This window comes from Xenopus laevis, chromosome 2L (genome assembly GCF_017654675.1).
Source record: "Xenopus laevis strain J_2021 chromosome 2L, Xenopus_laevis_v10.1, whole genome shotgun sequence".
Taxonomy (NCBI): domain Eukaryota; kingdom Metazoa; phylum Chordata; class Amphibia; order Anura; family Pipidae; genus Xenopus; species Xenopus laevis.
This window is the reverse complement of record NC_054373.1, coordinates 45,105,331-45,130,409: the sequence shown is the minus strand read 5'-3', so window position 1 is coordinate 45,130,409 and position 25,079 is coordinate 45,105,331. Positions and strand designations below refer to the sequence as shown.

At 38.2% G+C, this 25,079-nt stretch overlaps 1 protein-coding gene across 2 annotated transcripts in view; it reads right to left on the bottom strand.

Annotated features, from left to right (window-relative positions):
* The window catches only part of sms.L (spermine synthase L homeolog), a 68,309-nt gene that overhangs the window by 16,559 nt on the left and 26,671 nt on the right, over positions 1 to 25,079 (bottom strand). For both annotated transcript variants that reach the window (XM_018246263.2, XM_018246264.2), the window contains exons 6-9: positions 23,684 to 23,838; positions 21,192 to 21,281; positions 19,967 to 20,081; positions 19,516 to 19,595 (exon numbers count right to left, since the gene is read on the bottom strand). In XM_018246263.2, coding sequence (XP_018101752.1) covers positions 19,516 to 19,595; positions 19,967 to 20,081; positions 21,192 to 21,281; positions 23,684 to 23,838 — 440 coding nt within the window. The remainder of the gene's footprint in view (positions 1 to 19,515; positions 19,596 to 19,966; positions 20,082 to 21,191; positions 21,282 to 23,683; positions 23,839 to 25,079) is intronic.

Here is a 25,079-nt window from a genome sequence, read left to right as displayed (position 1 = left end):
GTAGAAATTCCAGCTGCAGGTGGTATTTTTAGACAATTTGCAATTGGTCTTCATTTTTTATTATTTGTGTTTTGTTGAGTTATTTAGCTTTTCAATTAGCTGCTTTCTTTTTGCAATTTCAGCTGTCTGGTTGGTCCAAATGACCTAGCAACCATGCATTCATTTGGATAAAAGACTGGAATGTGAATAGGAGAGGGCCTGAATAGAAAGACGAGCAATAAAAAGTAGTAATAACAATACATTTGTAGCCTTGCAGATCATGTCAGAAGAGGGTGGCATACAATTAAAAAATTATGAAAAAAATAAATAATCAGGATTAATTATTATAGATGAAAAATTAATTTTTCATCTATCATCACCTAAACCAAAATTCTGTATCTTCAGTATATTCCCTTTCATATCTGCTCCCCATCCATTCCTATCAGTTTGTCCCCTTCAGATGATATATATTTTTCCAAATTATTGTTTACATGTGTATTGTTTTCCACTTTTAGTTGTCTGCTCATTTCAGCCGTTTCCCTAACCCTGTCTGCACTGCCTCTGTCTGTCTGTTCCACATTCAACCAACTTTTTCGATGCCAGAGAAGCAAGAATGAAGCGAGAATAAACAACGTATCCTTGACCATCAAGAACTGATGAACAAAGTGACAAAGCCACTGAATAATTTTTAGCACAAATAGGTTGTCTTTTACATACAGCATGCAAAGATAGTTTCTCCCCTGCAGCCTGCTTGTTTAAATCAATAATATTCAGAGAGCTTTAGCTTAAAAAAGACCTTTATGAATGTGTAGGAGCCAATGTTAAAAACATGAAGCAAGCATAGCAAGTGCATGAACTGTCCTTAAACTCACAAACACAGGGACACACAGACAGCAAGAAGAATAATGTGATAGATTGGGGGGGGGGGTGGACAAGGGCAGAGCCTTGGCACTGCAGAATCTAAACCATTATTCAGATTCCAGTGTATTGTCAGGTCAGGGGCCATATTAACTTTGTTTGGCCTCAAGAAGTAAATCTGTTATGTGTATGTTTCCATTTTATAATATGCTTATATATATATCTATATAGTTTTATTGTAACATGCGAAACTAACGTTTCGGCCTCCTCCGAGGCCTTTCTAAAAGACTTTGAGAAAGGCCTCGGGGGAGGCCGAAATGTTAGTTTTGCATGTTACAATAAAACTTTTTTAAAATCTATATAAGACCTGAGAGTGCGCATCCTCTTTGCAGGTTATTTATTCAAATTTTGATACTGCACCCAGGCAATTTACGGTATACTTATAAACGTGAGTGCTTTTATCAAGCCATAATAAAAATGAGCATTATACAAGTGATCTTTAAAAGCAACAAACAGGAAATGACTTCATAATTTGCATAATGATTAGTCCACATCCATCACCACTTCGTTTTAACCCTATATATGCATTCAGTGGATTTAGAGGAATAGAAATAGATCATAGTCCTTATTGAGACCTCAGGGATATGATGATCCAAGTTTTTTAATGCACCACACATCTCTCTGTTTTAATTTTAATTCTCTATCACCCCCTCTTTTCAAAGGAGGTACTGTTTCCAACACCATAAATTTCAGCTGGTCTGCGGTATGTCCTTTTTCCAGGAAATGTTTGGATACAGGCAAGGTCATATTACCTAGATTGATGCTGGAACGATGTTGAAAGATACGTGATTTGACCATCTGTGTGGTCTCACCTATATAGATGAGACCACACGGACATATCAACACGTATATCGCAAATTTTGAAATGCATGTGAAATAGCCTCGTAATTATACTGTATAACCAGTATGGGGATGTATAAACTCCTTATTTTTCAAAACGAAAGGACATTGTGCGCATCCTAAACAGGGAAACATTCCCTTGGATCTACATCAAAAAAATGTTCTATCAACTGTTTTAATTTTAGTTTTCATCTGGGTTGAGGTCACCTGTGCTCCTATGGTTTTTCCTTTACAGCAAGATATACGTGGCATTGTCTTGAACTCTTGTATCGTAGGATATGCATTTTGTAATAAATACCAGTGTCTACATAATACTTTACCTACAGTCTCACTGTCTGTATGAAATTGGGTAACAAATGGTATCCTATTTAACTGTTTTTTCTTAGTTTGAGGATATTCCACCCTAAGTTGGGCCTGTTGTATTGTCTTTTCTGGATAACCCCTATCCCTGAACTTTTGGCACATTGTTTGTCTCTGAATATCTCTTTCTTCTGTGTCACTAACTAGCCTCTGTACCCTGGACAACTGGGTGATTGGGATTGATTTTTTTATATGAGGTGGATGATAGCTCGTATAGTGTAGAATCTGATTCCTGTCTGTAGGTTTAGTAAATAGAGAAGTATGTAGGTGGCCACCCTGGTCCCAGTATATCAGAACATCGAGAAAATTAATTTTGTGAAGATCAAATATTAGTGAAATATTATATATATATATATATATATATATATATATATATATATATATATATATATATATATATATATATATATATAAAAATATAATATCTTAATATTTCTATCAATGATTGCCTATAATATAGGGATGCACTGAATCCAGGATTTGGTCATTTTCAGCAGGATTCAGGATCGGTATAATTTAAGTGCCTGCCTGAACCAAACAAATCCTTACAATCATGTGGCTTTGCGTCACACAAACAAGAAAGTTGAAGATTCTTCACTGTGTGCTGTGCGCGTGGTTCTCTTTTCCTTACCTAGATTTGCATATGCAAATTAGGATTTGGATTCAGTTTAGCATACTGACAAATTTTTCATGAAGGATTCGGAATTTGGAGCATTCCTACTATCGTTTTTTTCAGTTCAATCTCCCCTGGAAGGCTACTGTATTAGCAATCTAGAACAGTAAATAAGTGTAACCACAAACTTAAGGGCAGTGGCCGCCCACGATTATTTATGCACAACTGCAAGCAACAAATCTCCCAAAAATGTGTCTCCATTGGAAACAACTTAAATCGCTAGCAGTAAAACCAACTTATCAAAAAGGTCTCGGAAGGAAACTTTGTGCGACATTGCAAAATGTCTGTTTTACCTCCAGCGATTTCAGTTATTTACAATGGAGGTGCATGTTCGGGAGACAGGATAGGACGCCCGCAGTCAGGCATAAATAATGGCGGGATGACAAATCTCCCCTTCGGCCACTGCCCTAGCCTGAAATGGCCTAATCCCGAGATTAGAAGGGCCAATAGTCTCACCAACATCAGGGCTTCAGAATGTCCATCCTTCTAGCAACAACTATAGATTAGCCCCACACTTTGGAAACTGCTGCTTTAGGCAACAACTTGTGTAAACAAATACTTAAAGCTGCATTATTAAACTTCTAGGAAACACTTTATGAACACAGTTTTGTTGATGTGCTGAAAGCGACTTCTTGTACCTGCATTTAAAATGATGGTTTCCGCATGTGTGTGTGCATACAGCCGAGCAGAGTGAAGATCAGCTTCAAAATGTCTGCTTTCATGTTTCCCGAACAGCTCTCCATTTTGAGTAGATAAATGCAGATACAGTAGACACTGATTTCACTGCATCCGCTTCTCTTCTCCACATCAGGAGAAGAGAAGAGTTCAATACGCCACTTTTCCCATAAATTGAACTTGTTAAAGATGATTATCTTAAGTGTGTTTGGTATATTTGTCAGCTTTCATATATTCATAGCTGGGCATAGAACTGTAAAAATATTTTAATTAAAGTATTTAATTTCCTTTTAAATCAATTACAAGTAGCCATTTTCTCCTATTTATACCTACTGGGTACGTGCAAGTTGGTGTGTCAGCAAATCACCCTGCAAATGTCTCCCTTGTGATTGCATGCAGCGGTGGAAGGGGTAATCCAAGGATATCACCATGGGTGTAATATTTATTACTTTTTTAAAAAAGCAAGGTTTCTCTGGCTCATGGTCCATACGTGTGGTAGGACCACAAATACAAACACCACAGAGTTGGCATAGTTACTGCAGCTAAACATGTGTTCTACTCCAAACAGCCGTTTATTTCTGGGACAGTTTGTTTTTCTTCTACGCACAGAACCAAATATAGTTCCGGATTTAGAATTGCTGAAAATTCACAACAGCTTCCGTGGATCAGAGAAGCCACAAACATCTTCTGTAGGATGCAGCCGGATGGACAAGAATAAACGTGCCTAGCCAGGTAATTTTTCTTCTTGGAATAGACAGAGGAAAACACTGCATATAATTTAGAGTGATATCACTCAAGGTTGCAACTCTTCAGTACACGGCAAGCTCCTTACTGACATTTACTCCCCAACTCTTCTGGACACAGCTTAATCTTATCTACGGAGAAGGACTTTATCACACAATCTAATCAGTTAGTTTAGGGACAAATGGAAAACTTTTTTCCTTTAAAATAAGAAAAAAAAGTTTTCCATGTGTCCCTAAACTAACTGATTAGATTGTGTGATAAAGTCCTTCTCCGTAGATAAGATTAAGCTGTGTCCAGAAGAGTTGGGGAGTATTATGTATTATGAAAGGCAATATATTGTCTCCAAAATGCACAATCTGCAAGAAGACATTTTCTTAGATAGTTATCATATAACCTATAACTTTTTTCTAAATTTTACCCCATTGCTTCACACATTCTTGATGGTATAGGTAATGGATCCATTATCCGGAAACCTGTTATCCAGGATGCTCAGAATTACAGAAAGGCCACCCTCCGATAGACTCCATTTTATCAAATTTTTTAATAATAAAACAGTACATTGTACTTGATCCAAACTAAGATATAATTAATCCTTATTGGAAGCAGAGCCAGCCTATTGGGCTTATTTCCTGTTATCCGGAAAATCCCAGGTCTCAAGCATTCTGATAACAGATCCCATACCTGTACTACAAATTTTGATTAGTTATTACTAATGTGTGTTTGTATGATTACTTTATGCTCTGTCTGTTAGGAACTGCTTGGTATTTTAACCAGGGTCATGTTGCTTGTCTTTAAGCACTGGATAGCAGAGCTGGGTGAAGCTGATCTGGTGCTCTAGGCAACCTGGCTGGCCACTTTGCGTACGTCCCCTGCATGGTGATACAGGTGATAGCAATGGAAGGAAGGAGTGGGAGAGCGACAGAGGGGAGGAGAGCAAACACAGACTAGGGGTAGGCAGAATTCTCTTTAATAGGTCCCTGCTCAGCACCCCTCTATCAATTGTGAACTAGGCAGGTGTCTCTTCTGCCTACCCCTAGTTCTGGCCATGCTGAATAGAAATGCAGTGAAAAGGTATTACTATAAGTGAACTGTAATGTATTGTTTGCTATGCCCGTAGTGTGTAACGAATCTCAGCTGCCCAAATACCAATACATGTAAAGTCTATTTAAACCATAACCTCTCCTACTCTGAAGCTAAAGCATTGCATTCCCATCTCTAATCACAATGTGCACTTGTTGTCCAAACCTGGTATCCTACTGTGCCCGTTCTGGATCCTTGCCATGCTCTGTTGCTCTGGATCAGGGATACCCAAACTTTTTTACCCATGAGCCACATTCAAAAGTAAAAAAAGTTGGAGAGAAACACAAGTATGCAAAAAGTTCCTCGGGGTGCCAATTATGGGCTGTGATTGTCTTTTAGTAGCCCATATGTTGACCCTCTGTCTACAGGAGGCTTTGTCTGGCAGTACAATTGTTTTTTATGCAACCAAAACTTGCCTCCAAACTAGGAATTCAAAAATAAGCACCTGCTTTGAGGTCACTGGAAGCAACACCCAAGGGGTTAGTGAGCAACATGATGCTTGCGAGCTACTGGTAGGGGATCACTGTTCTGGATCCTTGTTCAATTTATGGCCATTAGTTCTCTCCCAGTCCCTGACTTGCTTCTAGTTGTATAAGTCTTATTTATTTTTCCATTCCATTATCCAGACTGCACCATTCCTACCAACCTTTTCCTACTTCATCCTTTTCTAACTACCTATTCTGACCATTGGTTGATCTATGCCTTTTCAGCTACTCAAACCTTTGCCCACTCTGCCCCTTTCCAATATCCTCTGCATCACCTTTGTGTTCTTGACTATTTTTGTGTCAAGAACTTTCTCTATATTGTGCTACTGTTGTTGCCAAAGGACTAATTTCTTATCCCAGCTTAGTCATATTGCCACACTATAAAACACACAGGCAGGTTATTTGTCTCCTGATACAACTGGCCAATGTGTGTGAGTAAATCTGATAGGGACCTTTGATTGTAAGCTACACTGAAGTAGGGACTGCTATAAAAAATACACAAAATAACTACAAAGTGTGATATGGTAATACATTTTGGTTTCAAAGGACCAAACTAGGTAAAATGAGTCTTTTATACTGTATCTCAACTGACCATTGTAACTATCCAAGGTAAAGTCGTATAGGACTTATTTGCTTAGGAATGAAAATCCTGTTGGTTAAGGGCGTAGGATATTATTCACCAAAAGGAAACAGCAGGAGGTGTACCTCCTCCCAAATTGCATGTGATCTCTGAAATAGTCATCCCTTAAGGCCAAAACTGTCCTGTCGCAAACCATGGAATTACTGAACCTGTTCCTGTTATGCTGTAACTACACTATTATTACTATTACATTTTGAAATGTGGATGAATTTCGCACAGTACTACTGCACATGTTCTGGCTATCATCATTCATTTGCATGCCATTTATCACAAGTATAAATTATGCTATGCATATGAGTGAGAGATGAAAAAAAATTAAACCACTCTATTCTTACTGGCTCTCACTCGCTGTTCCTGCTGTCCATCTCTGCTGTATTTTCCAGAGGACATATCCTAAAACTGGGGCTCGCCCATGTTTGTTTATTATCCAGATATTTCCTTCAGGCTGCTAAAAAAAACTTTTAAACTATAGTTTAAACCTGACTGTCTGTTTATTGCAAGAAATAACAGTAGGTATTTCTAAATTTAAACTAGCAATGAATCTATTTAGCATTTCCCCTATTTTTAGAACTCTTGTTGAGCAAGGTTGATCATACCCCCTCAAAATAATCTGCCATTTAGTCACCAAGCAGCTTTCCATCTACCCACATGTTTTCTTTCAAACCAAATTAGATATCTATGCCCAGGTTGATCAAACCACATACACATCTAATAATGTCATAACCATGACTGTTCTCCAGCCACATACACATATCATCAGCAGTTAGACGCAGGTCGGGACTGAGAATTAAAATAGGCCCTGGCATTTCAGGTACACAGAGGCCCAAACAGCCCACTCCAGCCCACTAAATACTGACTTCCTATGACACCTTATAGCAGCCCCTGTGGCATTTGCCAGAACCGACAGATTGCCAGTCCGGGCCTGGTCAGACGTATGTCTGGAGTTTAACAGTTAACCCCATACTTCTGATTATATACACTGGAATCCTTCTTGTTTAGTATGACACATTTCTCTGTTAGATTTAGAGGGGATACAAACTGTAAATATTAAAATACATTTCATAATTATATTTTCTAAAATAATTATATTTGCCCCCTACACCTATTAGAAAATAATGAAGTAAAAAGCTATTTTTTTTTTAGCATTCACATATACCGTTTGACCCTTTCGTGTTCTAAGTGGTCATTTTTTTCTAGTTCTTAGGTAGGATGCAGATCATACATCTAAGCAAACCTCCACACGGCTTGAGATCCAGCCAACAGTAAAACAGCAGGCATTTTCTCATATTTCCTTCCTGCTTTCCTATTGTCTGGTACGAATTTAAAAGTGAAATCCAGGGACACTTCTAAAAGTCCTGCTCACAAAGTAAGTTGAAAAAATTTGCATTTAGGTCATGCCTATTTCTTTTTTTTACTAGTCCCCTTAACCAAACCAATTTAAGGTCAAGGCCACAAAGATCCAGATATAGCACAATCATATGGCGGGCGAGACAAAAAATGGGGACATTCTCTAAGACCAAGTTTCTAATATGAAAAAATGAGGTAACAGAACTCTGCTGCAAATCTTCCTTTATTAGGAGTGTAACAAACACTACATGTTTCGGGCAGACATGCCCTTTGTCAAGTGTACAACCCCTTATCACAAACCACCTTAAATCACAGTAATAATCACCCAAAGCCCCACCTCTCGGTGTCCATTGGTGCAATCAAAAGATCAAGACTTGCCACCGTAGTTGGGCCTGATTATGCTTTGCTTCATAAAGTTTCTAGACACTACTATATCAGTGCTTGTTTTATCTTTAAAATTTGTATGTCTCTCTTATATTCCTGTATCCTAGTTTTCACCGGCCTCATGGTTTGGCCTATATATATATACATAAGTCATTAAGTAAATAAATGACCTGTTTTGTATCACAGGTTGCAAAATGCCTAAATGCAATTTTATGTCCTTTAGTAGGATGGTGGATTTTATCCCCCTTTATCACTCCAGAACAGCAAACACAGTTTAGACACGGTGCTGTACCATATTTTGGTTTACCCATAAATGTTTGTAAACCTTCACTTTTGTTTTGTTCATCGGGGCAAAGCTCATCTCTCAATGTTTTCCCGCTTTTATAACTAAACATCGGGGGAGCGTGAAAACATTTGCCAAATTCTTTATCATCTTGTAAGATCGGCCAGTATTGATTAACTACCTTTTCAACTTTCTTACTAAAATTCCCATATTGATTTACAAATACAGGGCGATTATTATGCTTTATATTTTTTACAGTTTTACGATCTACTAACAACTGTTTTCTAGGGATTTTTGCCACTTCCCTATTTATTTTAGTAAGATAGTGTCCATCATATCCCTTTTCTAGAAATCTTGATTCTAGTGACCTAGCTGCTAGGTTATAATTTTCTTCTCTAGAGGCTATTCTGCGAGCCCGCAGAAATTGCCTTTTGGGGATCGCTACAGTTGTTAGTAGATCGTAAAACTGTAAAAAATATAAAAGCATAACACTTTGTTTTTTAGATGATATTATGGCTATTGAGCAGTTTCTATAATGCTTTTTAACCTAAAATTTGAATATTTATTGTAGGTTCGAAATAACTGGATTTTTTGATTGCACCAATGGACATCGAGAGGTGGGGCTTCAGGTGATTATTACTGTGATTTAAGGTGTTGTGTGATAAGGGGTTGTACACTTGACAAAGGACATGTCTGCCCGAAACATGTAGGGGCCGGATTCACTAACTTCGAGTGAAGGATTCGAAGGTAAAAAACTTCGAATTTCGAAGTTTTTTTTTGGGCTACTTCGACCATCAAATGGGCTACTTCGATCTTCGACTACCCAAGGATTCGAAGTAAAAATCGTTCGACTATTCGATAGTCGGAGTACTGTCTCTTTAAAAAAACTTCGACCCCCTAGTTCGCCATCTAAAAGCTACTGAAGTCAATGTTAGCCTATGGGGAAGGTCCCCATAGGCTTGGCTAAGTTTTTTTGATCGCAGGATATTCCTTCGATCGTTGGATTTAAATCCTTTGAATCGTTCGATCGAAGGAATTATCCTTCGATCGAACTATCTGCGCTAAATCCTTCGACTTCGATATTCGAAGTCGAAGGATTTTAGTTCCTAGTCGAATATTGAGGGTTAATTAACCCTCGATATTCGACCCTTAGTGAATCGGCCCCGTAGTGTTTGTTACACTCCTAATAAAGGAAGATTTGCAGCAAAGTCCCAGCATCCTCCATTCCTGTCCACCTGAAATGAGGACTGATGGGAACACTAGTCTGTTATATTTACCTTCTGCATTTCAATTGGTTGGTAGTCACATGTATGTCAAAGAGAAAGGCCCTGGAGGGGAGTGAAACGTCAGTCTGTGATTGAACAATACATTTTTATTATTTTTAAGACCTGAGAGTGCGGATCTTATTCGCTGGATTTAATATATATATATATATATATATATATATATATATATATATATATATATATATATATATATATATATATATATATATATATATATATATATATATATATATATAATGGAGAAATTACTTTTAGTGGCTGTACTACAAACAGGATTATTCTAGTGAGCATTATAACATTATAAAAGGCTTTCTAAACCTTTGACTCTCAATCACTTTAATAATTATGCCATTCAACCAAGCATCAATGAGGCTAGCAGTTATGAGTGTGTCTGTAACAGCTTACTTTCACCATTAGTCTCAAAAGCGTTAAATTGGCCATTAGTAAATAAAACTGATGGCCAGTGAAATGCATAATTAGTATGACAAGTGAGGTCTGAGCTGCAGCTCACGTAAGGTAAGGGGTTCTGACTCCTGCCAACAAACACTCGGCAGTTGTACAAATACACATTTTTAATCTAAAAGAAGAAGCAATTAAACGTGTCTGAAACATCAGAACAGCGTGTACTCAAATGCTCTGCAAGGCTGAAGAAACTGGAAAAAATGAATTAAAAGACAGAAAAGAAGGGAGAAATTTAAAGAAGAAGTCTTTTCTTTTAACTGGGAGTGCCAAAAGTTAGGCAACCCCAAGTAATTGTATTTGCTTACTTGATACCCTGGGCTGGTGCTCCTATCAGAAGAAAACTGCACCGACCCAGGGTTATTCCACTGAGCATCATGGAGACTGTACATGTGTCTGCCCAGGAAAATCTGAAGCAAGAAGAAATTGAAAAGAGGATAGCTCTGTGGTGCTCGCTGATAGAATACTAGGCCAGTGAAGTTGTTATACTAGGCCAGTGCAGTTGTTCTGCTGATAGGAGCACTGGGGTATTAGGTAACTATATAAAAGTTCCTAACTTTTGGCACCACAATTAAAAATACTTAGCAAAATAATTTTTAAAACCATTCTATGAAACACACCTCATTACATCTCGTGTCTCCACCCATTCCTCACAGACTCCCCCCCCCCGTTTTACCCACTACTGCCATTTCTCACCTCCCAATATTGCTGAACAGAATTTAGCCTTTTGCACAATTTTGTGTTACCCACGTCAATTTAAGATACGGTCAATTCTGTGTTCCTAAATAATAGAATATATATATATATATATATATATATATATATATATATATATATATATATATATATATATCTTAGTAAATGGACCCGCACTCCTTTATTTTGGTGAAATAAATCGATGTGCTCCAACGTTTCGGTCCTCTCTGGGACCTTTTTCAAGCATCCTTATTGTATTATGAAAATTTGACCAATGCACCACCCTCTATATTCTAAATCTGGAAAGAGTGTGCTCGCTGTACTGACTATACTGAATATATATATATATTAGGGATGCACCGAATCCAAGATTTGGTTCGAGATTCGGCTAGGATTTGGCCTTTTCAAGCAGGATTCAGATCCGGCGAAATTCCTCTGCCCGGCCGAACCAAATCCTAATTTGCATATGCAATTTAGGGGCGAGAATCATGTGACTTTTTGTCACAGAACAAGGGATAAAAAATGTTTTTCAGATTCAGTTCGGTATTCGGCCGAATGTTTTGCGAAGGATTCGTGGGTTCTGCCGAATCCAAAATAGTGGATTCGGTGCATCCCTAATGTGTGTGAGCATTACAAGCGAGTGCTGTCCGTTACTACGTTTCTAGATTGTGGAGGACTGGCCGGAATCCCCAAGGGACGTGCACCGCTGAACTTGCTGTAAAGCGTGAGTGCTGTTGCTACTTCTTTTTGTACATATATATATATATATATATATATATAGATATAGATATATATATATATATATGCACCAATATAATGGGTAAAAAGTAAATAATCTTCAGTTAGTTAGTAAAATAACGTAATATATGTTAAAAATAGAATTACCGTAGGAAACAACTGAATTTGACTTCTCAAAGCAGCTGATTTCATTTTTATGAACGGTCATAAATATAGATTCACAAATAACATGCAATACAGCAGAGCTGCTGGGACTCCACAGTTTGATTTTGTGTCCCATTCTTTTGCTTAGAAAATAAAAGTACAGAACAAAAAGTACTACCCAAGAACCGAACAATGCATGGACATGCTTTGGACTGGTGATGCCTTGCAAAATATCTTGTAGCATGTAAAAATGTAAAAGGGCACATCTGCCTTACAACATGATGATTTGATTACATTATGAGGTTAGAAAAACAAGATTTACAGTATCCAGGCACCTTAGCTGTATCTTAAAATGTAATTGGCACTGTATGGTGAAGGCTATGAAAAGGCTGCAAATGTGGATTTCATTAAAGGTTTGCATCACACTTGCTGGCTTAAGGTTTTTGTTACACTGGTGCAGAAACTATACATGGAATATTGACAGCCTATTGTTTATTGGAATTGTATGAAACAACATCCCACCATTCCAAGAACATTTTTCTTTGCTTATAGCACATTAATCACATGCAGGGGCATTTTAGGACAATGCATGGAATTGTAGGACAATTAAATACGGAATCTGAAAACAATAAAAGTTTGAATCGTTTTTAAAGGACTAAACGGTGGGTCTGCTTATTTCACAAAGTGTTCCTACAGTTATTTGCAGGAAATACCAATATGTTTTTCACAAATTGCTTTTTGAAAAAGCAATGTGACAAACGCACATCATTATTTCCTGCAAATAAATGTTTTATATGATTGGCCCACAGATTGCTTGCCTTCCCTTCTGCATAATGGTATCCTAGGCTTGGTTATAGACAGAAGAGAGAAATCAGTAGCTGGAATATTGGTTCACTCTCATGCCCCAGCCAAGTACTATTCAGAATCATTGCGGATGACAAAAGTAATTTTAACGGGGGGGTCGGCAGTCAAAAGCGGGCAGAGTATAAAAAATGTGTTAAATTCAGTGGGTAGGCAGTTTTGTAAATAGCAGCTCTTGTCTGGAAATGAGGGAGGTAAATTGTGTCTAAACTTGGATGCCTATGAAAGTGTAAAAGTACATGCCTTTCTGTACCCAGTGTTCTCCGGCTGTCCACTAATGAAGGACAATTACAACTTGAACACAACTTTTTAGAATTAGATACTGGGTGGTTATAATGATTGGAAGAGACTGACTTCATACATTGTCAAATGATACAGGATACCTAAACCTATGGGTTTAGAAATGCATATGTAGGGAATTAATGGGGTCATGTAATAAAAAACACTAAGTTTGCCCAGGTGCAGTACCTTTTATTACATTTGGGGTATATCTCCACAGGAGGTCCTGTAATAAACATAGTTCACAGAAAAATATTAGCACTGTGAAAATGAAAAACAGCTTTTGGGAATGCGGATAGAAAGATGGCAAATGTTATAGTTTGTACCAGTGTGCAGTGTAAGCAATAAACCTTCTTACTGAAAAAAACCAAGAGTATGCCACTTTCAAGCATTCCTTAGAAGTTGTGCTACGCGCAATTAACATTCGCAATAACGGTCTAGATTGTCAAGACTATTGCAAAATGCTTATTTGTTCAATTTTTTTTTCTGTTATTACTTTTATTACATTTCTTCCCCATGCTTTTTACCCACTATTTAGTATATATCCCATATCCACTATTACCCCATCAATTGGGACTGGTATCATGCCCTGTGCAGTGCACATAATTAATGGGTGGTTCACCTTTCAGTATGTTATAGAATGGCCAATTCTATTGGTCTTCATTATTTATTTATTTTTTCGTAGATTTTTCAGTATTTTTCCCTTTTCTTCCAGTTTTCAAATGGGGGTCAGTGACCCTATCTATGCTCAGTAAGGCTACGCATTTAATGTTAATGCTACTTTTTATTCCTCATTCCTCTATTCATATTCCAGGGTAATTTGGACCCTAGCAACTAGATTGCTGAAATTGCAAACTGGAGAGCTGCTGGATAAAAATCTAAAAAAGAAAAAAAAACCCTCTATGTCATACTAAAATTAACTCAAAGGTGAACACCCCCTTTAACAATGTTCTCCAGATCTTCAACTGGGCATTATTTCTAAGCTGCCTGGAAGATTCCACCTCTGCCATTTTAGTCACTCGATACTCTGATTACCCATGTATTTGTATTTTTCCCCCCAACTGGCTACATTTTCAGCCCACCCAGCTGGAAAATCTATAACACTGCATTAGCTTCCATTTCACTTGCCAGAAGTCAGTAACATGGACACTGACACAACCAGCTAAGGAAACCCTGGGGTTACCAGCAGATCCAAGTTGACAGTAATTCCAGGATCTGTTGCATTAATAAATGCTCTTTCATGTTATTTAGGCTGGATGGGTGCATTGATGCCCTTTGCAATTTTAAAGGAGGAAAATATGGATGCAAATAGTTTTATGAATAGAGTACATGCACTTAAACTCACATTCATTTGTGCCCTTTACACACAGCGCTTGTGAGTGGAAATGAGGCTTAGGAAGCATTTTGTACTTGTTTTAATTTAACTCATCTATAAAAAAAAATCCATATAAACAGCAATACATTACTACTAGTATTTAATGTTTTCAGTGGGAAAGCAACAGTTGAAGCCTCCCACATAAGGCATTGCATACTTTTACTGTGTGACTGCTAATGCAGGCCTGAGCACTCTGTAGGAGGAAAGTGTATTATTTATTGCAGAATTCTCATTACTTCTTGCATAAGCCCATTAGAGTCCAACTCCCTAGCAGATATGTAAAGCTGATAACTTGCAGACTGCTGACAAGTGACAAATGCTGATTAGTGTTAGTTCAGCTGGGGTGAATTTTACAGATGTTGAGCTCTTATCTATCAGCATATACATCCTTATACCATAGTATCCAATACTCATGGAAAAGGAAAATATTTCCTCTGTTCAGGGTTTTTTAAAAAAAAAACACTAAGACATGGAAACATGGCTTTCCTTCAAACATATAGTTACATAGTTAGATCAGGTTGAAATCCCCAGCATCCATACACACACCCCTCCATACTTTCAAATAAATTATATGTACCCATATCTATACTAACTATAGAGTTTAGTATCACAAGAGCCTTTGATATTATGTCTGTCCAAGAAATCATTCAAGCCATTCTTATAGTCATTAACTGAATCAGCCATCACAACATCACCCGGCAGTGCATTTCACAACCTCACTGTCCTGACTGTGAAGAACCCCCTACGTTGCTTCAAATGAAAGTTCTTTTCTTCTAGTCTAAAGGGGTGGCCTCTGGTGCAGGAATCCTCTTCATGGGTAAAAAGGTCCCCTGCTATTTGTCTATAATGTCCTATAATGTACTTGTAAAGTGTAATCATGTCCCCTCGCAAGTGCCTTTTTCCAGAGAAAACAACCCCAACCGTGACAGTCTACCCTCATAATTGAAGTCTTCCGTCCCTCTAACAAGTTTAGTTGCACATCTCTACACTCACAAGAAGATGACATACTGATTTCCTTTGCACAGATTTTTGCCATAGTCGAGTCCCCTGTTACTTCTCTAATGAGAATCTTTTGGCTGTGGCAGCTACCAAAGTGTTTCTTATCATAGATATGAACACATGTATTTTAGGTGAAAATCAAAGAAACTGAAAGTATGTTTACACTATACAGGTATTGCGACCTGACACCCAGAATGCTCGGGATCTGCGGTTTTCTGAATAATGGATTCTTCCGTAATTTGATCTTCATACCTTAAATCTACTAGAAAAATCATTTAAATGTTAAATAAACCCAATAGGCTGGTTTTGCTTCCAATAAGGATTAATTATATCTTAGTTGGGATCAAGTACAAGGTACTGTTTTATTATTACAGATGAAAAAGAAAATAATTTTGAAAAATCTGGATTATTATCTGATCCCATACCTGCATTAGGAATTCTGACATTCACCCTATACCTCTTAGCAGACATATGTCATACAGGCATAAAACATAAAAAGTATATTCGCCCCTACAGAAAACAATGCTAGATATTTGTATTCTGCTACCTTAGAATATTTTTCTCCCTCCTTGGCACAGTCTCATGGAGCCCAGGGTGTTTTGACCATCACAGTCCTCTCCAGCGGAACCCACAGGGACTACAGTTCACACTTCTGCAACCATCACTGGCCATTGCCTTCAATGTGAAATTAAAATTGCCTGAGCAGTCACAGCCCTTTATAATGCAGCCCAAACCGCAGGACTCTGTAACTATAAGAGTGCACGAAAAAGGGCACAACCTGCAGCTAATTCAGTCATAACCACGACATGTCTAAAACTGCCCATACACTACTAGGTCCACTGATTTGGTAAAGCTGTAAATCTTTGGCCCGGACAGAGACATCTCAGGGGCAAGTGATATAATAATAACTACACAGTGTATAAATCATTTCTTCCATCGGTTTCATCACAAGGGAACATGCATATGGCACAATTTTCAAGAACACACGATGACAAAATTGCTTGTGTAATAAACACTTCACTATATAAATTTTATCTCCAATTGCTTTTGAAGGTGGTCCTTACCATATAGTTCCTACACTAGAGTCCTGCATCAGGTCAGGTTCCCAAGGAATACCCACAATGTAGTCGGTTTCTGGCAAAAAGTCCCTGATTCCTTATCCGTACGGCCAGTCCGCGGGTAACCCGGCTGGGTACCCAACAAAGGTACGGGCTTGATCCCTCCCACCCACTCTTGTGGTTCTTACATTTTTTAATTTTTTGGGGGGAGATTCGGCCCCAAAGTGATGTCACTTCCAGGCAAATGTGACATCACTGGTTTTGTGTGTCCCCCTATAGCGGGTTGGGTAGCGGAAACATGCGGGTCAAACTGTGGGTTGCAGGTTCGGGTTGTGGGTACAGGTTTCAAAACATGGACCCGCGTAGGACTCTATCCTACACCCCTAGAATCTGAGATGGATTGCATTCCATCGGTATTATAAATTAATTCTTGTACACTACTAAGGCATGTTTAAAGAACAGATACATATAGCTGTATTGCCTGGATAATTATGTAAGCATTTAGCAAGCAAAAAGTTGGAATTGGAATAAAAACCGAAGTCATTTACTTTACCTTATAACATGGAGCATGATGATTCAAATATAAAATATCTCTGAAAACAGAACCAAACATGCTGCACAAATGTACACAGTATTTGAAGCAAACGTACAATCTTCTCATTAATGAATTTCATTGGTATGTTTCTAACGAGTCTGCTCCCCAGCAGGCACTGGATTTCAATCAAATGTTCCTGAGACGAGTGGCTCTGCTATATGCAATTCTCTGGCGTGACATGGCTAAGAACAGAGCTTATTTGTGCCTTCTGAAAATGTGCCCATTAGAATACAGTGATATCAGCAACGGCTTCTCATTTAAACACAAATAATCGGGGCACAAAGAATGAGCCTAGAATGCATCAGGGCTTCTAGTGATATGCCAATTTTCATTTATATATTGTATCTGTATGGCTGAACATTAAAACAATATATTATATTATAAAATAATAGAAAATAAATACATTAGCATTCCTCTTGGCTAATTGTTTGGAGAATTTTCATCTTTGGCAAACATACTCCAAAATTTAACTTTAATCCTTTAGCAAATATGCCCCAAAATGTCAAAGCTAATACTGTTGTTCTGTTACCCACAAGTGCTATCGAAATGAATACCTGATCAATGAATAAGGATGGCTCTGAACCTAATGATATGCCACAACATCATATTTTTTATAGTCAGCTGCAGGTAATAGCATATTAATATGCTCCATTTAAAATAAACCAATAGACCCACTCCTTAAAATAAAAAAGAAAAACATGTTTTAAGGCACAATTATTCTCACTGAAGCCAAGAAAAATGTTTGCAAACACGAAATGTCATAACATGGCTCTCTAAATGTAAACAAGTCTTTTCTGGGTTTTTTAGGAAGAAGCCTATGTGCTTCTGGGGACCTCTTGTGGCCACACTGCACAAAATACATAATGTTTACATTGTGACTAAATTACATTTACAGTAGTAAAGCATTGCCATCCATGGCTGCCCAGGTTGCAAATAATCTCAGTTCATGGAGAGACAAATTGGGCTGAACCTATTGCTGTCCAAAGATCAGATTACATAGTATTTTCATCCAAATATCAGTTGGGATAAGATTAAAGTGCCCCATACATAGGCAGTGGTGATGTGCGGGTCTGGAAGAACTCAAACCACACCCGACCCTAGCCCGTAAAATGTTGCTATAGTAGGGCCTGTACCCGCGTCTTGATGCTCTGTATGCTACTGCTGTGCTCATCTCTGGTTCCAAGACAGACATGGAATCTTCGGGGGTTAGGGGAGGAGTGTACTTCCCCAGTGTAACTCCGCAACCAACCCTAACCCGCAGTGGTTTGCCAAATTTCAACCTGAACCTGCCCAACCAGTGATCAGCCCATGGGTCACCATGGGTTTCAGGTCAACCTACACATCACTAACAGGCACATATGCAGGATGATAATCAGCCAGAGGGGCTGAATCAGTATCTGCAATGTTTAAGGGGGTTATTTATTAAATCTGAATGCCAAAAACCCCAAAAATTCATGTTTTTTTTTTACAATAAAATCCACATTTTTAGTGGGGAATTTTTTTGTAAAATTTTTCGGGATTTATTATACCCAGAGGATATAAAAAGTCAGAATCCGAAAATCCGGCATCTCAGAAGTGCTCTCAATGGGAGAAGTCCCGAAGAGGTCTTGATCTGCACTGGATATCATGGAATAATCCGAAGATTGTGTGGTTTTTGGGCAAAAAGTTTTTGGGTGGAAAATCAGAAAAATTCATACAATTCATTTTTTTCACGATTTTTTCCTGCACAAAAAAATTTCGGGAAAATGTATTGATATATAAAGGGGAAAAAACCTCTTATATGGTCAGAGTATTTTTCAGAAAATAATGATACATTCGGACTCTGATAAATGGGCCTCTACACATGTTTAAGTAGATTTTAGGCTTGAACATGGAAGACATGGAAAACCCGTGGCCCAAGTATTGGACACCAAGGGGGGATGTAATATTGGTCGTTAGCGCAAAAATTGTTTGAACCCGTGAGCAACTTTCAGAAGTAAAAGTAGCTAGTGTTAAATAAAGGCACTTTTGCAGCAGAACCTCTGCGCTGTTTTGTATCGACACCTATAATTTTTGAACCACTATTGATGGCTTTGGATGGAAGCAAGGTGCCGCGATACCTAAACTAAACCACAGAGGAACAAGTACCAGTTTATTACATTTACTACAGAAGTAAAAGTAGTTGGGGAGCAACACTAGCGTGAAAAATGTTCTTGGGGTGCCAAATAAGTGCTGTGATTGGCCATTTGGTAGCCCCTATGCGGATTGTCAACCTACATTGAGGCTCTGTTTGGCAGTGCACCTGGTTTTTATACAACCAAAACTTGCCTCCAAGCCTGGAATTCAAAAATAAGCTCCTGCTTTGAGGTCACTGGGAGCAACATCCAAGGGGTTAGAGAGCAACATGTTGCTCACAAGCTACTGGTTGGGGACCACTGGCATAGACTATAAAGCTTCTTAGCAGAGGTACTTACGCAGACAGACACAGACTTATTGTCGAACTTATTGACAACTACAGTATATGTACTTTAGATTGAAATTGTCACACTATAATCATGCTACTTCCAAATGCAAAGATCGCTCACATAGGACCCTGCTGGTCTTTTGTTCAGAAAACTGGAATAGGGTAATTGTTTACCTGAGTGAAATATTTCCCATCATCCTTTAAGACTTTCATGGAAAGATCCAATATCAAGTGCAAAAATTCCCAAGTAGAATCTGCAAATTGCAAACAGACATTTTAAAGATTAGGTGATGCCAAAGGAATATGGTCATGGAACTCCTCTACAACCTTCTTATATACAGTAGAACTGGGGCTATATTATTGCATGGAAGTTTATGTCCTAGTGATGGGACATTAAATTTGCTAGAATAGTTAATAACTGATATTGATAATGGATAATAATAATGGATGATCACTAATCTATACGGGTGAAGTACAGCACTGCAAAAAAGTGTCATATTGGGTAAAAAATACCATACATCTTAGGATACTTTAGCAGTAAGAGTCAGAGGAGAACTGTAAGAATGCTCTGTGATAGCTACAACCCAAAGTGAATATTTTTAAGTGTGGTATGTCAGTATCAAACCTTCTTCTGGAGATGTGGAGATTGGGACAGCAGTGAGATCATTAATTACATAATCAAACGTCCTCCCTTCTTTGGCATACATCTTCAAAACTGGTACGCAGTCTTCTACCAAAACCTGAGGATAACAAGCAAGTAGCAGTCATTATCATTTATGTATTTAGCTCCAGCAATGTATGCAGCACTTTTCATTTATTTATAACAAACAGGGATCTTACCACAATTTCACAAACAAGCGTTACAGAATAAAAATGGTATCCGAGATTACAGAAAAGATTACAATCAGTTTTGTAGCCCATAGCCTTCAACCGTCTTTACTTTTCAGACAGGTGGCCATTACATTATACTGCCGATTGGATGCTCTAGGTTACTTGACTGATTAAACCTTTTCAACTTTTATAACATTATCCTTAAAAAATTGTCACAAACATTCATAAAGATAGAAACAGCTCTGCATACTGAGACATGAGGAAATGGACTCCTACTCTGCACCAGACATATTGCTAAACATGTATCAACATTTCTATTGGTTATTCAGGCTCCCAGGAGATATACAGAAAATGCATGCGTGTAATAACTAGTCATGGGTAGAAGGATATACAGAGAATGCATGGTAAATGCTAATTCAGCCTGCAGGGAGATATATAGAGAACTTGTGCAATGGTTATTCCAGCTGTCTGAGAGAATAGAGTACATACATTAATGCAGCTGTGATAAATGGCCCTTCAGAAATGTACAGCATGAAGTATGTACGAGCGATGGACAGAACCAACCATTTTTGCATTCAGCTGAATACAGAATTCTCTACAAATATCAACTGTTAACCCTAGGGTTACGGATTCAGACTGTCATGAACAGCTGTTGAGTCAAAGGTTTAGTGTTATATCTCAGAAACCCCTAAAACAGAAATAAATGAAAATTGCAAAAGTGCTACGAGAAGCACCCAGTTTGTGTTATGGGTCAAGAACTTCTTTTATTTTTATCTACCGGTAAATATATATTTGCACCTTTACGTAACAGTAGTATTTTCCTTTGGAACAGAGATACATTGACTGCACATTCTGGAAATCCCATCCCTGACACAGGTTTATCACTATTCTTCATAGAAAGAAACAGTTTGAGGCAGGCATATTGTAAATCCATATATAATGGCAACACCTGATCCTGCTACAGGTATACAAGAAATCCATATATAATGGGAGTTCAGAGTGAAGAAAAGAAGACATACCTGATAGCAGTCACCTTTGAGATTGTCTAACACATCCCCACAAGTTTTGCGCATGTATTCTCTACATCCATCAATCACCATCTGGTCTATGTTTAAAGAGTGTTAAGGTGAACTCATTGTAGGTTATTTGTTTTTTCTATTTTTTAAAATATACACTTAATAGTCTTAGTATGAACCTAAATTATCAGTATAAAGCATGGTTGAGCTTCTCACCATAATAACAGAAATAATATCATCATAAACCAGAAGTCCCATTAAGATAAACCTAGGACTTGATGCCATCAAGCAGGGTTATATAAGAAATAGGACAGAAAATACTATTCTGTAACCCACATCTGCATTTGATACTCACAATAAACCAGCATTACTGTGGGTAACTTAGCTGCTAAGTGATTTTACAGTCATATGAAAAAGTCTGGGAACCCCTCTCAGCCTGCATAATAATTCACTCCACTTTCAACAAAAAAGAGAACAGTGGTATGTCTTTCATTTCCCAGGAACATCTGAGTACTGGGGTGTTTTCTGAACAAAGATTTTTAGTGAAGCAGTATTCAGTTGTATGAAATTAAATGTGAAAAACTGGCTGTGCAAAAATTTGGGTACCCTTGTAATTTTGCTAATGTCAATGCATGGCAGGGTGATGAGAAAGAAGCCCTTTCTGCACTCACGCCACAAACAGAGTCGCTTGCTGTATGCAAAAGCTCATTTAGACAAGCCACAGTCATTTTGGAATTTTTGGAGTGCTTTGGACTGATGAGACAAAAATTTAGTTATTTGGTCATAACAAAAAGTTCTTTGCATGGCGGAATAAGAACAACGCATTCCAAGAAAAACACCTGCTACCTACTGTCAAATTTGGTGGAGGTTCCATCATGCTGTGGGGCTGTGTGATTAGTTCAGGGACTGGGGCCCTTGTTAAAGTCGAGGGTCGGATGAATTCAACTCGATATCAACAAATTCTTCAGGATAATATTAAAGCATCAGTCACAAAGTTGAAGTTACGCAGGGGTTGGATATTCCAACAAGACAATCACCCTGAACACACTTCGAAATCTACAAAGGCATTTATGCAGAGGGAGAAGTAGAATATTCTGGAATGGCCGTCACAGTCCCCCGACTTGAATATCATCGAAAATCTATGGGATGATTTGAAGCAGGCTGTCCATGCTCAGCAGCCATCAAATGTAACTGAACTGGAGAGATTTTGTATGGACAAATGGTCAAAAATACCGCCATCCAGAATCCAGACACTCATGGCTATAGGAGGCATCTAGAGCAGGCATGTCCAAAGTCAGGCACCGGGGCCAATTGCGGCCCGTTTTCAAATTTACACCGGCCATCAGCCTCCAATGAAATTAATAAAAATGCGACCAGCACAGTGCAATCAGGAATCACGTAGCCGTAGCAGTAATATTTGGACACATTAGTGAAATGATCTGCCACTTGGTCTATACTGCTGCCTGTGTGCTGAAGGTGTTAGTAATAGACACGTACTGGAAAGGAGTGAGCACCGCTCTCACATACTTCTTTATGGCTGAAGGTTTAAATAGACGTACTGACGTGCCAGTACAGTATGAAGACGTATGCGAGAGCGGCGCATCACTACATACCAGTACCTTCAGCACACAGGCAGCAGTATAGACCAAATGGCAGATCATTTCACTAATGTGCCCAAATATAACGGCTACGCGATTCCTTGTTTAAATGGGTTCAATTATGTTAATGGTTCAAAGAATGTCAGGCTGAATAGTCAGCCCTGACACATTTTCACCTCACCAAATCTGGCCCTTGTTTCAAAAAGTTTGGACACCCCTGATCTAGAGGCTGTTACATTTTCAAAAGGAGGTTCAACTAATTATTGATGTAATATCTCTGTTGGGGTGCCCAAATTTATGCACCTGTCTAATTTTGTTATGATGCATATTGCATATTTTCTGTCAATCCAATAAACTTTATGACACTGCTGAAATACTACTACTACTACTTCCATAATGCATGTTATATATTAAAAGGAAGTTGCTACTTTATAAGCTCAGCCAATGATAAACAAAACTACAAAGAATTAAGAGGGGTTCCCAAACATTTTCATATGACTGTATCCTATGGGAAGTAGACCCTTTAACTGAGCATTTTAAGAAGCTTTAAGGTTATGTATCAATTGGCTGCTGTGCAGCTAAATTCAGCTGTGTAACGTGTGTATTTTGTTCTCATACAGCAAGGTTTGGCCTGCAAATCAGTTGCCCAGAAGGAAATCTTGGGAACAGGCTTTGAAAATGGTTGCCAAGAAAGGCAAGGACACTTGAGAGTAGGAAAGCCTAGAGGGTCTTTGCAAACCTAAAAGAAATCTCTCCTTCCCACCTATAACGGAAATCACTTTTATCATCTTCATGGCCTTTCTGAATAAATTAGCACTGGCCCAAAGAAATCTGAAAACTGCACATCCGTCTACTACTCAAGGGTAGTTATTTTGTGCAATGTATGGGTAAGGATATCTCCACCATGGTGACCATCTTTGGATTCAGTTTGACAAGCTCATACAGTATGCCTCCATCTCCTCCACCCAGAATCAGCACTTCCTTCCCATAGTAGTCTTCCTTGCCACTGCCCATAATTGCGTGGGTGTATGCGAGGTCACTTTCTGCCAAGTCTGCAACAACAAGGGAAAAACAGGTGGTTGGTATTTAGATTAGCTGTGAGTTCATGCTTTCTAAATAATAGAGGAGTCATATACATGATTGCTTCTCTTAGTAATGGTTTTATAAACACTAGGGTCTGGCTCTGCACCAAGAACAGGGCCCTGTAGCAGCCCTCTCTCACCGGTGTTCCCTAACTTGCAGGTCTGAATGATGCACAAGTTAAAGGGGTGGTTCCCCTGTAAGTTAACTTTTAATATGTTATAGAATTGCCAATTCCAAACAACTTTCCAATTGGTCATTATTTCTTTTTTATAGTCTTTTAATTATTTGTCATCTTCTTCTGACTTTTTCCAGCTTTCAAATGGGGGTCACTGACCCATATCTAAAAACGACTGCTCTGTAAGGCTGTAAATGTATTGTTACTGCTGTTTTTTATTAATCACCTGTCTATTCAGGCCCTCTCCTATTCATATTCCAATCTCTTCTTCAATTCAATCCACGGTTGCTAGGGTACTTTGGACCATAGCAACCAGATTGATAAAATTGCAAAGTGGAGAGCTGCTGAATAAAAGCCTAAAATAACTCAAAAGCCACAAATAATAAAAAATGAAAACCAATTGCAAATTGTGTCACAATATCATTCTCTACATCATAATAAAAGTGATCTCAAAGGAGAACAACCTCTTTAAGGCATGGGATGGGGTTTGCCATTTCAAAGTGACGAAAACTGTGGCAATTCTTAAATTTTCCTAAATGTGCCTTTAAGTGTCTAATATGGGATTTGCAGAATAAAGACAGGGAACAGGCATTGCAACATTAAAGTGAGTATAATAAATATATATCTTATAAAAGTCAACTGCTTAATTTAGAGGACTTAAAGGTCTACCAAGAGACCCCAAAATTAGCAGCATTGGCTCATATATTGAAGTCAGTAGTTCTGTACAAAGCCATAGAACACAGCATGTCTCAGGTATGGGAGGATCACCCATCTTCGACGCCATGCAGATCATAATAGATAGATAGAGAAGAGTGTATAACTTTGTGACAAGTGTTTGATTGGATGCAAATGTTGCCTTTTAGCTAATTGTTTCCTCTATTGCTGATAAAGGTATGGGACCTGTTATCCAGAATGATCAGGGACTTCTTTATACCTTAAGTCTACTGGAGAATCATTTAAACATTAAATAAACCCAATAGGCTGGTTTTGCTTCCATTAAGGATTAATTATATCTTAGTTGGGATCAAGTACAAG